The 14,993-nt window shown below is 40.5% G+C and overlaps 1 protein-coding gene across 2 annotated transcripts in view; it reads right to left on the bottom strand.

Annotated features, from left to right (window-relative positions):
* Nucleotides 1-14,993, bottom strand: part of tcf12 (transcription factor 12) — a 48,230-nt gene that overhangs the window by 24,259 nt on the left and 8,978 nt on the right. For both annotated transcript variants that reach the window (XM_079555067.1, XM_079555068.1), the window contains exons 5-6: nucleotides 13,302-13,404; nucleotides 160-221 (exon numbers count right to left, since the gene is read on the bottom strand). In XM_079555067.1, the coding sequence (XP_079411193.1) occupies nucleotides 160-221; nucleotides 13,302-13,404 (165 nt within the window). The remainder of the gene's footprint in view (nucleotides 1-159; nucleotides 222-13,301; nucleotides 13,405-14,993) is intronic.

Here is a 14,993-nt window from a genome sequence, read left to right as displayed (position 1 = left end):
AGAGGCACTGACACAGTAACACACTGACATCTGAGCCTTCATGTGAGCTGGTAAACGCACAAAACACACTCACACCTGACATGTCGTATAGTGTTGTTGATTTTAAAGTCATGGTTTTATACAGTGCAAGAGAGTGGACAATAACACCATCGGGCTCACCTGACAGCCAGAGACCGGTGGATCCCTCCCGTAACCAGCAAATGACGCTCTCTCTGATTTACCTGGGTAAAAAAAGAACACAAACGAAGCTGTTACAAATATATCTTGATCAACAACAAATTCACTAGTTGCTTCCATTCACAACAGTATTAAACACCTTTGTCAGTAATTACAATGTAACATATGACTGTCAACCTGAGGGCACTTCTCACCAGCAGCCATCAGGGACGACAGAAAGCTTTAGCTCACCGTGCACATGAATCATACTCATCACAATATCCCAACTCAGCACTTTGACTTGCCGCGAAAACAAACATACAAACAAATGAGAGCTTGCGGCTGAGAGTGATGAATAACTTTAACAGCACCATGCATTATTTGTGTCAGACTTCCAAATATTACAGCCTCAGACACTGGCAGCAGCACTAAATTCTGTTTACTCCAGGGACAAGGTAAATATGTTTGTTGTGAGTTAAAAAGTTGCAGAGCGTGGATGTTTTGTTCCACGATGACTGATCTGAACAGTGCTTTTGGAGCGCAGGTGAAGAGCAGCAGATCTGAGAGGATTCGCTTGTGCTTATCGGCGCACTCCTGCAGGAGACTGGAGTGCATCAGAGCGCACACGCCTCCCGAGACTAAGGAGCTAGGAGGAAATCTGGAAAGATGGTTTAACTGGCAAAGCCGCTTGTCTTCCAACAATAATGTGATACGCTTCTGAGCCATCGCTCTTGCAAAAGGAAAATAGGATTAACTTGTCGGTTACCACCAACGTCCTCCAACATAGAGGGATGATGAAATATAGCCTCAGACGGCACATTTTAATTTTCATTTCTTTATTTCCTTTTAAAACTGATTTGGTATGAAAATAATGATTCTAAATGCCTCAGTTGAAAGGCTGGTCAAGTGCTGAGTTAAATATTTAGGCGCAGCATGTGTTTTGACACACACACCGTGTCTGACATGAATAATTTATAAATCACTGTTGCAGCTCCTGTGGCGTACTGAAGCAGACACATTTGTTTTTGAATATAACCTCTAAAACCTATAATTAGAAGGTGACTGTGAGCAGCAGTGTTTAGGTTTCTTTTAGACTAAAGTAGAAAGAATGGATTAAAGACAATAACATTGGAGTAGCCAGACTTAAAAACACAAACAGGTACTGTATATCCTACCTAAACATAAAAAAAACTGAATATAGTAAGATGGTGCTTAACAGGATCCAGTAAGTTCTGGACTTACTCCGTAGATAATCATGTAGGAAATATAAAGACACTCTAAAGTCTAATCTAAAGTTGTTTGTTATATTAATCATAAATTCTACAGCAATTGAGCAACAGCCACAAACCTAAGAAAGTCTTTTTGCAGCTTTGTGGCTATTATTGCTGTTGAGATTTTCAGAGAATGCATATTTATGATGTTGAAGTAAAGTAGAACAAAGTCATATATCAAGGACAACATATTGCTGGCTTGGCCAGTTCCAAAACCAGGAGCCTAAATTAGCTGAATAAAATATTCTCTTATCATACAAGCAGTCACACAATCTTGTGTCTGATACACAAAACTGTTCCCCAGAAAATGGGTCACTGTAATAATCTGTTTCCAAAAAAGAAAGGAAGTTGCTAACTCTTGAGTATTGTGAAAAAATTCAAAGACTGCACCATAAATCAGAGCAAAGAATAATTAGAAGCATAGTGTATTACTGTTTGTGTTTTAAGGTTGTGTTAAGACCTACTCAGCCCACGAACATAAACAACTTCATCACATTTTCACATGCGCAGTTTTCCTCACCTCACTTGTCACTTTGCTTAAACAGAAATATCAAGGGTAGTGATAGTCATTGAATGAACAATCTTTAGTGCAAACAGTATGTGATTTAGTGAGACAATGCCAGAGAGTGTGATTGTCGTTAGGGAAACAACTCTTCCAGGGGCTTCACTAGAGACACTAGAGTGTGGGTGAAAGGAGAGGGAGAGAAGAGGAGGCTGATTATTCTGCTTCAGCACTGGAGGAGCTGCTGGAGGTAACAAGGGGAGAGAGAGTGCATTTATTGAAATGGCTGAGTTGAAATGATTTTTATTTTTATTGTCTTTGATAGTAGTGAGCCGTAGGAACGGCGCTTAAATCAACACAGCTATGAGAGGAAATTCTTTATAATATAACCTTAAGCTAAAACAGAGTGAAACAGAACAGGCACTCTCTCACTCTCAGGACTTAAGCGCAGTCGAGATAAAACAAAGGTGGATCTCAAATCTACAGCTGAGAACCACTGGACGAAAGAATGAGTCAAACTTCCTCCCAGATGACATTTCTATAAAACCCAGCAGAGGGCACTAGTCTCCATTGGCTGCAGACTGTGCCAATAGAAACAATTTGGAACAAGCTAAAAACAAATCTGCTTCCCTGCGAGAGGCTAAGTTGGCAATGGTGTAGTAGCTTCAGTGGTAAAATGATCAGAACAAGACTGATGAAAGTAAATGCTCTTTGAAAACACTGAGGAGCTTCACAACATGTGACGTGCACCGGAGTAGACGTGCAACTGGAGAGCAAAAAAGAGGATGGACCGAGCAAGACACTAATGAGCTCCAAGAGGTTAGTTTAGCACAAAATTGACCCTAGAATTATGAGAGACAGCTGCGAGGAAGAGCAATGAGGAAGCGAAAAGAAAACCTTTGCGTTACAGGTCGAAATGCATGTGACCCAAAGTCGCCTGATAACCTCCTTTACAAGCAATATTATGAATTTCAATATACACTGTGTCGTCCTGCAGTTCATCAGTAATGCAGTGAAAAATCAATCTTTACAGGAGGAAAAATCCATCACTTCTGGTGTAAATATTCTGCAAGCTGCTCATTAGCATAGCACTCCGAGCCCTGATGCTCAACAATTAATGTGATCCATTTGAGAGCGCGGAGAGAGCCTTTATGTTTCCTGGCACAGCATTAACGCAAGGAAAACATCACAAATAAAATGTAGATGCCTTTTATGCGCAAGCAAATGATTTAGTGGTGACAAAATGATTTAACCGTAGCGTCATTAACCCCGGGGCAAACTGTGCAAATTGCCAGACTTAAATGGTCAAAACTGAAACGATGCAGCCTGAAAACATTTGGTTAACAGCTATAGACTTGAGTATACTTTAGCAATGGTTGATGGGAACTTTTATGCTGTTATCTCTGTGTTGTCAACAATATAATCTTGTAAAAAAAAAAAATGTTATGTCTCACAAATGCACCATTTTACAAAACTGTTTGTATTACGCTCCCACAACTGCTGTACAATCGAATTTGATGAGTCCCTGGCCAAGAGAATATGAGGAAAGATAAAGAATGACACGCCGTGTAACCACTCTCAAATCGAATCATCAGCCACAACAGACCGACTGCACTTCAAGAGGAGCAGAGATGTAATCACACGGGTCTCTCTCAAAAATGTAAAGGCAACACACTGGACGGCAGGGAAGCACGATATGCGATAACTGTTTGAACATTGCAATAACAATATTATTGCAATATTTTGCTAAACCGCTTCGGCACAGTATATTTAATTACATTTTAAACAAACATCTCAAGCTTTTTTCCCCATCAAATTGTCTCACAACAAGAAATAGTAAATCTGCACCAAAACCAGGACAAATCTCAGTCAGATAATTTACTTACTTGCTGTTACGATATCGATAATGCGTCACCTTTAATAAAGATAACTTGGTGATATATTGTGCTGCCCTACGAGACAGTTGATCTTACGTAATCTCTGATTAATAATCAAAAACCTCTGTGTTAATAAAGATGGGCTTTTAAATAAATGGCTAGTATAAATAAATAAATAAAGGTAAAACAAAAACATGGAACATTGTCTGATATAGACTTGTTCAGATTGTGACACACTTTTACACGAGTCATACAATATAAATGATTCAGTGAACCAATAAGTGTTTTGCAAAGTTAGAAAACTGACAAAATAAAAAGGGAACCTGTAGTTTTCCCGAGCGCTGGGCGATATGGACCACAAGTTATATCCCTGTATATTTAGGTTTAATATCGATATACAATATATATCCCAATATTTTTTCCGCAAAGTGAGAGCTGTGAAATGAAATGTTAAGTTAAAGTCAAATTTATTGAAAACTCACTATAAAATGTAAACATAAACACTGTATAACAAAGGGGCGTAAGATGCACATTTAAATAAAAAAATGTCTTAAATAAAAATAGCCAATCTTAGGTCAATCTTTTTTCTATATATATATATATATATATATATATATATAGAAATAAATAACAAGGTAAAATGCTCAGTTTAAGATACACGTTTTTAAACACCCAGCATGATATCACCTGTTTCTTTTTGCTTTTCTGAATATGAACTAGGTAATATGGTCTAATTCCATATCTCATTTAAAAATATATCGATATATAATTTATACATTAGCCCTAGTTTTCCCCCTCCCAAACAACTACTGAAAATGGTGACTAAACTGCGGCATAAGTGTAAGGCTTACAGTCGTTTCTTATTGATCATCACGTTATAGTACAAAAGTGTGGCACTGTGTTGAGCTTATTTTGATAACGTGTAGAATAGTGACCTCAACCTCCCCAGGGATCAATTCTAAACCCCAGCCACAAAAACAGCCAATTAGTGAGTGTGCCTCGCTGCCTGTGAAACACATTCCAAGGGCCTCTTTTTCCGTTCACTGTTTTTAAAATAAACCATGTGATAACATAGGTGGTACGTGCTTTGAAGCTACGGATAAAGTCAATATTTTAACACATTAAACTTAGGATCAGCTGTGGATTCAAAAAGAGATGAACGCAAAAACATGACATATCCTCAAACATCCAGGGAAGTATCCTGCCTTGCCCTCAGCTCAAATTGATTTTATGTGTACACAACCTTGTCAGTAGTGACATTATTCAAAACAGCAAGAGCAAATGTTAATGAGTTCATATTTGCATATTTACTTTTTTCTTTGTTGAAATGTCACTGATTATTACATAGTATGATGATAAATGCATCAACTCATGGAAGCTGATGTGTAATTAGCCATTAGGTGGAATGAATAGATCAATTAAAGGAGAGAAGCCAGGATTAAGAAAATCAAAGCGGGGTAATGACTACATTTTACACAAGGCTCACAAGAAAAAAACCTCCATCGACTGTTACTAATCACATAAAGGTGTCACCATTCTCCACCACATCAAAGATATGCCATCATAACACAAAACACAAGAGAAACGGTCATACAGTCACATTAGCGCCTATACAAACACACAAGCGTATTAAATCAAGGCCTTTCGTACAATTTGTTTCAATTTATCAGAGAATATTCCTGAATTTGTTCCAATCATGTATAAACACAGCAGGGTGAGATGTGAATTGTGAGATTTTTTTAAACTCACTAAAAAGGAAAAAAAAGGTGGCAGGGGGAAAATGTTTTCACTTGGCCTTTGCCTTTTTCCAGGCCCAACTATTCTCCTGCCAGTGCTTGTTATTCAGAAATGAAGAAAAAAAATGCATTACTGTGGACCAGATGGGAACATTCCACATGACCAAACCAATCAATCACCTTGGTGGGACGCAGGTGTGACACAGCCGTGCAGCAACACACCATTTCACAGTCTATCAGGCACAAACACATGGTCACCAATCAATGGCACCCTGAGGACCCATGAGGAGGGGTGCTGCTCCCCAGCCTCACTGGTTCACGGCTGATGACTTCATAATCACACATCCATTCTCTCATAGGAGAGCGTGATGCTCTCCCTAATAACATCTCCCACCATGGCACGCACCAACACAGTAATAGCTGCAGCTTTGGCAGAGATGCTCGCTTGGTCACACATATCAAACCTTCACACATAGACTCTCAGTCCTCCTTATCAGGTCAGGAGCCAGCTAAAGCAACTGTTGCTAGTCGGGTTCAAAATCAAGACAGTGTGTAGCATCAAAGTATGAGTGCATGTTTGGCCGGAGATGCCAAACAACTGTTGAACAGTGAAATAAGCTGAGGCGAGGTGAAGGACAAGGAAGGATACACATATGGGTTAGGAATGCTGATCCTACTCCAAGCACTGTTGGCATATTTCCTTACATTGAAAAACCCTACAAAGCCAGAGAAAAGCTTCTCTCAAACACAAGTCTGCATTAAATAAAACAAAAGCACGGCCTCTATTAATGCGAGATGAACATAAGAGGTACAATGTAAAAGTTTAAGAGATTTTAAGTTAATAAATTATGGAATGGTCCCTCCCCCAGATTCTTGGCAGTAAACATCTCAAAGAGCCATAGTTCTCTCCACACTTCCCACACTTCACACTGTCAGGGCTGTGGAAGAGCAGCACAAAATGTCAGCCATTGTCAAGTGAAGTGGGAGTATAGACAAACAAATGTTAGTGTTTTACAAACTGATCAGACCCGCAGCATTCAAACCAAAGCTCAAGTCACTGCAGCGACAGTCCCTGTGGACACAGCCTTCAGCGCTGCTCTGCTCTCCTGATGCAGCTTCACCTGCTTTAATGAGTGGTGGTTACTAAAACTACGCGTCACATTTCCCTTTGTGCCAAGTGGGCAAAAATCATGTTCACTTCACAACCAACAAATTTAGCACAGGCACAAAATGTACACTACATATTTTGCTTTTGGAAGTGAATAAAAACATTTCAGCTAAAACATAAAGAGACATGTCTTTACTATGAAATTATGACTTATCTAATTATCAAATAGAGCATATGTTATACTTAGTGTTATTTACGCAGTGATAAAGATAAAGGCTGCAGCTGGCACAGGCAATAACAGGCAACAAACTGAGCAACATTAATTGTTCAACTAAAAGTAATTCTTCTGAATGAATGATTTCCTTTTAGCAGTACAGCATCTATTTAATAATCTGGAACATTTTTCTTGGCATCCAACAAAAGGAACATGAGGCAAAAGAGAAATAACTGGAATTGGAGAAGGGAAAAGGGACAACCTGCAAAATGGTTCAATTAAACCTTTTTTTTTTTTTAAATAGTATTAAAAAACAGGTTAAAGTAGGTAGTTATGGGCGTGCATAAGTAACTGCTGCACCAAAACCAAAAAACAAGTACTCAGCTAATTCAAAAGGATAGGTATTTCCTTATAGAAAATCTCACATGAAGACACCTTTTCACGGATTATAAATTTAATCACGGCTCTCGCTGGCCCCTGCAGCTGCCTCCTAGAGACTGGTTATGTCATCAGACTCTGGCCAGTGCCCAGCTCTTCTATCGTCTACAGAGAGGCAGCCCTCCAGGCCTCCCGAGACTACAGCTGATCCTCTGCAGCTGGGCAACCTCTCCACTCACACACTGGGGGCACGGGCACCACATAGACCCGGGGGGGCTGGGAGGGGGAGCGGCTCCGAGCGGGAGCTAGCACATGGTTAAAGAGAGGTGGGCGGCACGGGATCAAGAAAAGAGATTTGCACCCTTTCTGCTCGTCTTTAGCTCTTCATGCTCCACTGACCGCAGTAATAGATAAGCACACCCTGCAGCTCTGCATAATGACTGACTAAATCAACTAAACTGTAGCGCACCTCCACGCCTCGTCTCTGAGCTCTTCTATCCTCGTCATGTGCATGTGCTGTGGGCAACCGACAAGTGTAATTTAGGTGTGAATTGAAGCAAGGGCATATCGAAACCGCAATCTCAAAATGCACAGCACAACGAGCTGAGTGGCTTGACGACTCTGTCCACTTTCCAAGGATTTTCACTGTTACATTTCTAAACTAAAAATCTAAACTGTATAAATGAATCAGAACATTTGCAAATCAGCGGAGGCAAAATTCTGTAATAGCTTGGATTGTTTGCTGACCTTTTCTTCACAGTTGCGCGATTTTTAATAATATCAACCGAGCAGCTCCGATGATACTGTAAATGCCAGAAATAAATGACATTCCTCGCCCTGGTCCTGCACATTGACACACAGTATATTTTTAGTGCCATAATTGCATTGTGAGCCTTCCTCTCAGTCCGGCGCCTGTGAACATGTGTGTGAGGCACCTGTGACCCGCGCGGCAGAGGAGCACACCTGAGCAGCACCTGGACGCGGCCTGCTCTCCCACAGGACGCAGCATTAGCGCATGACACCTGCTCCAGTAAAAACACACCGGGGATGGCAGCGCCGCGAGGGATTTGACACTTAATGAAAAAGACTTACCTCTGTAGGCTGTCTATATTGATGTGGTCAGTCTGATTACTGATGTGGCCATGATTCATTCATCACTTAATGAAGACAAAAGCTTTCAATGGTTAAGTCTAAAGAGAGTTGAAGAGAGGAAGGGCTTCATTCACTATCACTGCACAAATTTTGAAATTTACAAGGAAATGTATTCTCTGCTTTTGACCCATCCTTCAATTCTATGGAAGTACACCCTGTCTGCAGAGCCTGAGCTTGTTTTTACTTTTTGGGTCGGACGATGTTTTGGCCCGCAGGATGTACATGGCAGGACAGCACATGGAGAGAAGGGTGAAGTGTAGGGAGAGATAAAAGCACACGGTTGGAGCCAGGACTGACAGCCACAGCACTGACGCCAGAAACAGTGCTCGCAGCAGCCTTACTCACAAAGCTATCGGGGCGCTTGGACTTGCTGGAAGTCTCCTGAGAAGTGTAAATGTATTGTAAGGATTTAAATGAAGCAGAAAGACAAAGAAGAAACGCAAACAGCTAGGGATACAACGATTTTAAGTTCCCGATTTCAATTGTTTTCACTTTTTTCACAAAATGTCTCCTTTTATAGGAGGAGGCCACACCGCCTCTGCTCTGCCTGATCCCGTCAGACCTTGGAAGCTAAGCAGGGAAGGGTCGGTCAGTACTTGAATGGGAGACCGTTTGGGAACAACAGGAAGCCTGACGAATGTAGTGAATGTAGGGCAGCTGTGGCTACAATAGTAGCTTAACACCACCAACTATGGAGTGAATGAATAATGCAAAGTAAATATATATATAAAACCAATGCATTATTATTATTAACATTACAAATACTTCAATTCACATTTCAAGCAGTTCAAAACAATTTTAAATGACGAATCGTTTCATTTCTACTAATACCTGTCCTAGATGTAGAAAACAATAGCCCTGCATGTACTCAAGCATGTGCCCTGACAGCGACAGGAGAGTCACATGCCGGTACAGATGAGCTGATGTAACATGCATGTGTCTGAGTGTGTGCTATGACAGCATTAAGCTGATTAGTTTTAATAGGTACCTAATACAGTACGTCATGAGTAATAGCTATAAAGCACATGGGAGAAACACGGAAATACAACTCAGCAGTTTATTAATCACTACGTGAGATGAAGCAAGAAGCTGGAAAACAAACTAGCGTCTTTGATACTTGCTTTGTGTTGTTCAGAGGAGAAGTAAATATTGTAGTAATGGGAAATAGAATAACTGCTTACAGTCTATGGCCATGTCTCAGTATCAGAGCACTTTCACACGCAATAAAAACAGCCTTGGTCCATTAAGTAAATAATGACAGAGGCAAACATTAAGTAGCCTACACAAATACTGAGATTCAATCACGATGCAAGATGTAATGATAAGAGAGTGCACTGCGCTGCTTTTTCAGCTACCTCTTTGCTCGGGGTAATTGCCCAGATTGCTCGAAATCAACCTCCCCCACTGACTTTCGCTCATCTAGCTGACACCACCAGAAAAAAACTCAGCAGGTAATGAGATCTAACCATCCCTTGTCGAGGCATGAACTGTTCACTATCATCAAGGCCTAAACAAGGAAAGAATTAGACCTATTTTCAGGGAAAAGGAAGTCATACTGTACAGCAGCATCCTAGTTCTCTGAGGAGATCTCAAAACTAAGAAGAACAGATCTGTCTGTCAATAGGGAGAGGGACATGAGGGCAACAAATGTATTACATTTGAAACTGTTGTATCTTTGCTATGCTGTCATCTAGGGGTGGGCCATATCGTATCGCAAATCATTATTGCGATATCATTTTTCATTGCAGACATGATATACTTTATGTTACGCTCTGCTCCATCAGAGCAGCATAAACACTGACTGTAGAACACAGGGACAGGTGCTAAAAAAGTAAAATAAAATGATGTAAACCACTTGAGTAGATCATATTTGCGTGGAAATTAGTATGGCGTAAATAAAAAAAAATCACTGAATTAATCTTCCCAGTAGGTGTAAGACTGGGATTTTGAAGAATTTCTCCATTGTCAATCGTTGCTATCGTGATATTTCTTTTTCATATCGTGATATAGACTTTAGGCCATATCGCCCTGCCCCACTGTCATCTCACATTTAGGTTTTTCCCACTTTTACAGTTTCAACTGAGACAATCTGTTTTACTCGCTCAATATCAATATTAAATCAAGATCATGTTAAAGGGACTATACAGAGTTTAAAAATGCTAAAACTAAGTATTTTCATCCCCCTACATGTTCCAGCCATGTCCTAATATGTAGAATGAGCTCAGACCGGCTCACCACAACTGCCTCTAAAATCCTGCACTGTCACTCAAAAAGGTGTTATTTCGAGTCCGAAGTGCCGTCGTGCACAAGCTTAAAGGGATATTTCAGGATTTTTGACATAGGGCCACATTTCCTAGTTATCCAGAGTGTTAATAATTTCTGGAGATATTTTTTTTGTAATTCATGCAGTTCTTATGTTTGAAGAGTTACGTGGCACTAGGCTAGTGCATTTCTATGGTATCAGCTGGCCTGCATTAAAAACAGTCTGACCCGCTCCACAGTGCACCTGAGGCAAATCACTTATAACGCCAGACTAACTATATAAATGTCTGTGTCGATAGAATAATTTTAACCATTTTGCATTTAAAATAACTTATATTTGAGCAGCATCAGCTTCGTGGTTGTATAAGCTACGCGGCGGTGGAGTGATCTGCTAGAAAATAGTCCCTCAAAATGCGATCATTCATGTGATGCAAGGTCAGTAATATTCCAAAAATTATTCTATCAACACAGACAATTATATCGTTAGTCTGGCGTTATAAGTGATTTGCCTCAGGTGCACTGTGGAGTGCGTAAGATCTACAGTATCGCTGATACTGTAGAAATGCGCTAGCCTCGCACTAACCTAGCACCACGAAACTCTTCAAATATAAGAACTGCATGAATAACAAACAAAAAAATATCTCCAGAAACCAGCAACACTATGAATAACTGGGAAATGAGGCCCTATGTCAAAAATCCTGAAATATCCCTTTAATATAGAAGCTGCAGTTACGCATAAGACCTGAGGTGGCAGTAGTGAGCATAAAATGACTAACTTGCATCTATCCCCTTAAAAGCTTTATAATGTAAAATACAATCACAACTAGTTACATCTTAACCAGTAGAGGCTCACACGCTTGGAAAGGAGAAGTTTGATATTACATTCTAAGATGAACAATGAGCCTCCCTCCTGCAGTGTGGCGTGTACTGGATGACATATACATTACTAAGAGGAGTCGACACATAAGAGCCAATCAGACCAGTGCATCAGGTCTAGTGCAAACACAAACGGTCCCATGGGGGAGCAGTGAGCCGTCAAGACCTTCCTGGCATTCAGCAACACCATTTTTCATTTTAGGTCCGTGCATGGCCCTCTCCTGAGAGAAGGATATGACCTATGTCTGAGTTCAGCGGAAACAGTACAATATGTTTGTGCTTTTATGCCAGTTTAAAAAGGCACTGTTTATCCTACTAAAGGTTTAGACAATGCAACTATTCTTTACATATCAACCCACATTTGACTTTTATGATCTGGCAAGTAATACAGTACATTGTACTGTCCACAAACATATTTACATAACTTTGATGTCATAAAAACAATAGATCCAACAATAAGCTTGATATTTGTACAATCAAATAAACTTGTAACCTGAACTGGGAACTTCCTAAAAGGAAAAACAGATTGCATAAGAGGCAGGAAGTGCGTTGAAGACTGACAAATTTGAGACAACAAACGAGGATGTTGTTAAGGTCATTATCCGGAGCTACTGCAGCAGTTTGCCTGACACACTTACTATCTGCATACGTCACAGCATCATTTTAACTTAGCCAGCATCTTTTGTGTAGAGGGCATTGGTAAGAAAGATATTACTGGTGGGACGGTGAATGTTCTGAAAATAAGCAGGTTCTTGTGTCTGTACAAAAGCACTCAGCAACATTTTGTTCTTTTTAAACAAGATATATGGGAGCCCACACTGGTGTACAGTATACTCCAGTGTCCACACCTTTATTTCAGAACCAAGAACAAGTCAATATCCTACAATAAGAGAGGTGTGAACATTCTGCCTCAGCAAAGATAACATTTTGTTTCAAATAAGAAGCTATTATTTAAACGCTTTAATTACTAAGTAACCATCACATGGCCATTGCTTGATGAGTTTAGCTGTAGTCATCATGTAGTTTTCCAGAGTATCTTTTTCCTGTGCGTCTTTGATGGAGAGACAGTCCAGTCCCCACTGTCCAAAACTGCAGTCCACACAAATACATTGCAAGATACAAAATATTCCCAAAGGCATTTTACTTTATCATACCTACACATTTTCACATTCAATTTGCACAAATCATAATTTAAATAAACTCAACCACTAAGCAGAGAGCTTGTGGCTCCTCTGAAGCTCTATATGCGTCATCAGTATGCCAAGCCAAAAGCACATCAACTAAGCTGGTAGAGAAACAAAATCTATTATCTGTAAAGAATAACTACTTTCAACTTTAAAACCTGTTCAATAAAAAGGGCTGCACTTGCTCCTTTCCTGTATCAAAACCATCTTTCAGTAATTTCATAATTACTGATCAGAGTGAGTTTCTACACTCCTGAAACCTTCTTTGAACTATCTTTAAACCAGCCTCTCTTCTCGGTACCAATCGAAGTTGCTATAGGCAGTCTGAATCACCAGGGGACAGCTTCTCCCTATGACAGAAAGCTGTAGTGATGGCCGTGACTTCTAGCCCCGAGCAGGGTCATAGCGGGAGGAAGGGGAGAGTGAGGAGGGGTATTAAGGAGTATATGAAGACAGCAGGAGACAGCAGAAATAGCCCCACAGCCCCCAGATGCATGTGCCTTAACCCCAACAGACTATTTTTTCCCAGACTGTCTTCCCTACACCAAAGGGCATGTGCGGGGCGAGCTGGTGCGAATCACTTACCCATTATGCTGGAGCTCATAAAAGGTGTTGGGGACAATCCTTCATGGGACACTAATCGACTGTCACTCAAATGATCGCCGTAATGAGGGCTGTCAGTGAAACCCTGGGGGAAGAGATCAGAATATTAAGCACATTACTGGACAACTCCTAATTGAGTGCTTAGGTAATTACTACAGTGGAGAGCACGACTGTGAAGTAACTGGTCTAATGTACAATTCAATTTTAACACGAATGAATGGTATATCAATGTCCATGCAGCAAGATACATCACAATTTGAATCTCTTTATTATTCCCCATGATTACACATATTTATTTATGTATGCATGATTATTCAGTTAAATTCATTTTCTTTAGGTATGTTTCATCTATTTATGCTTTTGTGAGATTTTTCCTGTACTTGTTCATATAAACCCACGTTTATCACAAATATAACAATGATACAAATATGATAACGATAATCCGTATAAAGTATAGTTATTTTTCCGTTTACCCAGCCCCTGAGTGAAATCCTATCACAGCATAGCTTTTATAATTACTGTCAACTGGATTTTATGTTTTGTTCACACATGGAAGACCATAGGATGCACAAGACAGAGGAGAAACAGAGGAGGATGCCTACATCATTTCCAGTTACCTGCAGCTTAAAAAAAATTGCCTTTTCTCCTGCGGCTTGACGGGGCCTTTTTATGACGGTTATCAGCTCAAGGGGCTTAGGTCTAAATATCAGTCACAGTATGGTTTTTTTGGAAACTCGGGGTCCCATGTAATAAAAGATACTCTGTTACAACGCTAATCCCAAGCCCTGTGAAAATCCCCCTGCGCTCCAGTCAAATACAATTTCACAAACAACATTAACTTCCACCAGTGGGACCAAACAGCAGAGGGGCTGTATTTCTGTAAAGCTATCCCCACCAACTCATACCATATGCATTTGGTTTGCAGTGAAAAAGCAAATCTTATTATCTATCTTTTCTGTTTGTGGATGGTTGGTGATGGAGTAATTTCAAAGGCACTGGAGTGTTGGGCCGTGCTGAGGAAAACCTAAGAGATTCACTATTGTGTCCCTGCCAGACCGCACACACTGTTAATCACACTATGAGTGCAGTCAGTCTCAACAGCAGTCAACAGAAAGGCTGTCGCTAAACCTATCCACTTACACCACTCACTTTCACCAGCACCATGCACGTTCCCTAACTGCAACCAAAATGTGGAAATATGTTTAAATGCTATTAGTTGTGTCATGGTCTATCATCTAGACATATCTTAAAGCACTGGCAGTGAAATCGTTTTGTCAGGCACAACGATAGTTTTGTGGGCAATATAACGTCAGGGCTAAACGTAGGAGGTAGTGCGTCTTAGTTGTAAATGTATCAATGAATAATGCTTTAGGCTCCTATACTGGCCTACATCTGTGTGCGATACTAACACAGGGTGTCACTGGAGCTAGGGGGCTGTGTTAGTACTAGTGGCTGAATAAGTGACAGCAAACACAGGCAGTATGTGGCCAAGAGCACACGCCTCATCCTCCGTCATTCAACAGACTGTTTAAAGCAGCGCTTCCCTTCATGTCCCTGTCCCAGGTGAACCAGTGACTGCATGTGTTGGCCTGGGACATGATGATTTGACCATGATGGATGCACGTGAGGTGGAGAAACAAGTCGGGGCAAGGCGCTGGGGAAGTGGGGGTGTGC

The sequence above is a fragment of the Gobius niger genome (assembly GCF_951799975.1).
Source record: "Gobius niger genome assembly, chromosome: 4".
Taxonomy (NCBI): domain Eukaryota; kingdom Metazoa; phylum Chordata; class Actinopteri; order Gobiiformes; family Gobiidae; genus Gobius; species Gobius niger.
The sequence above is the reverse complement of the archived record's forward strand: the minus strand, read 5'-3'. Positions and strand labels throughout refer to the sequence as shown.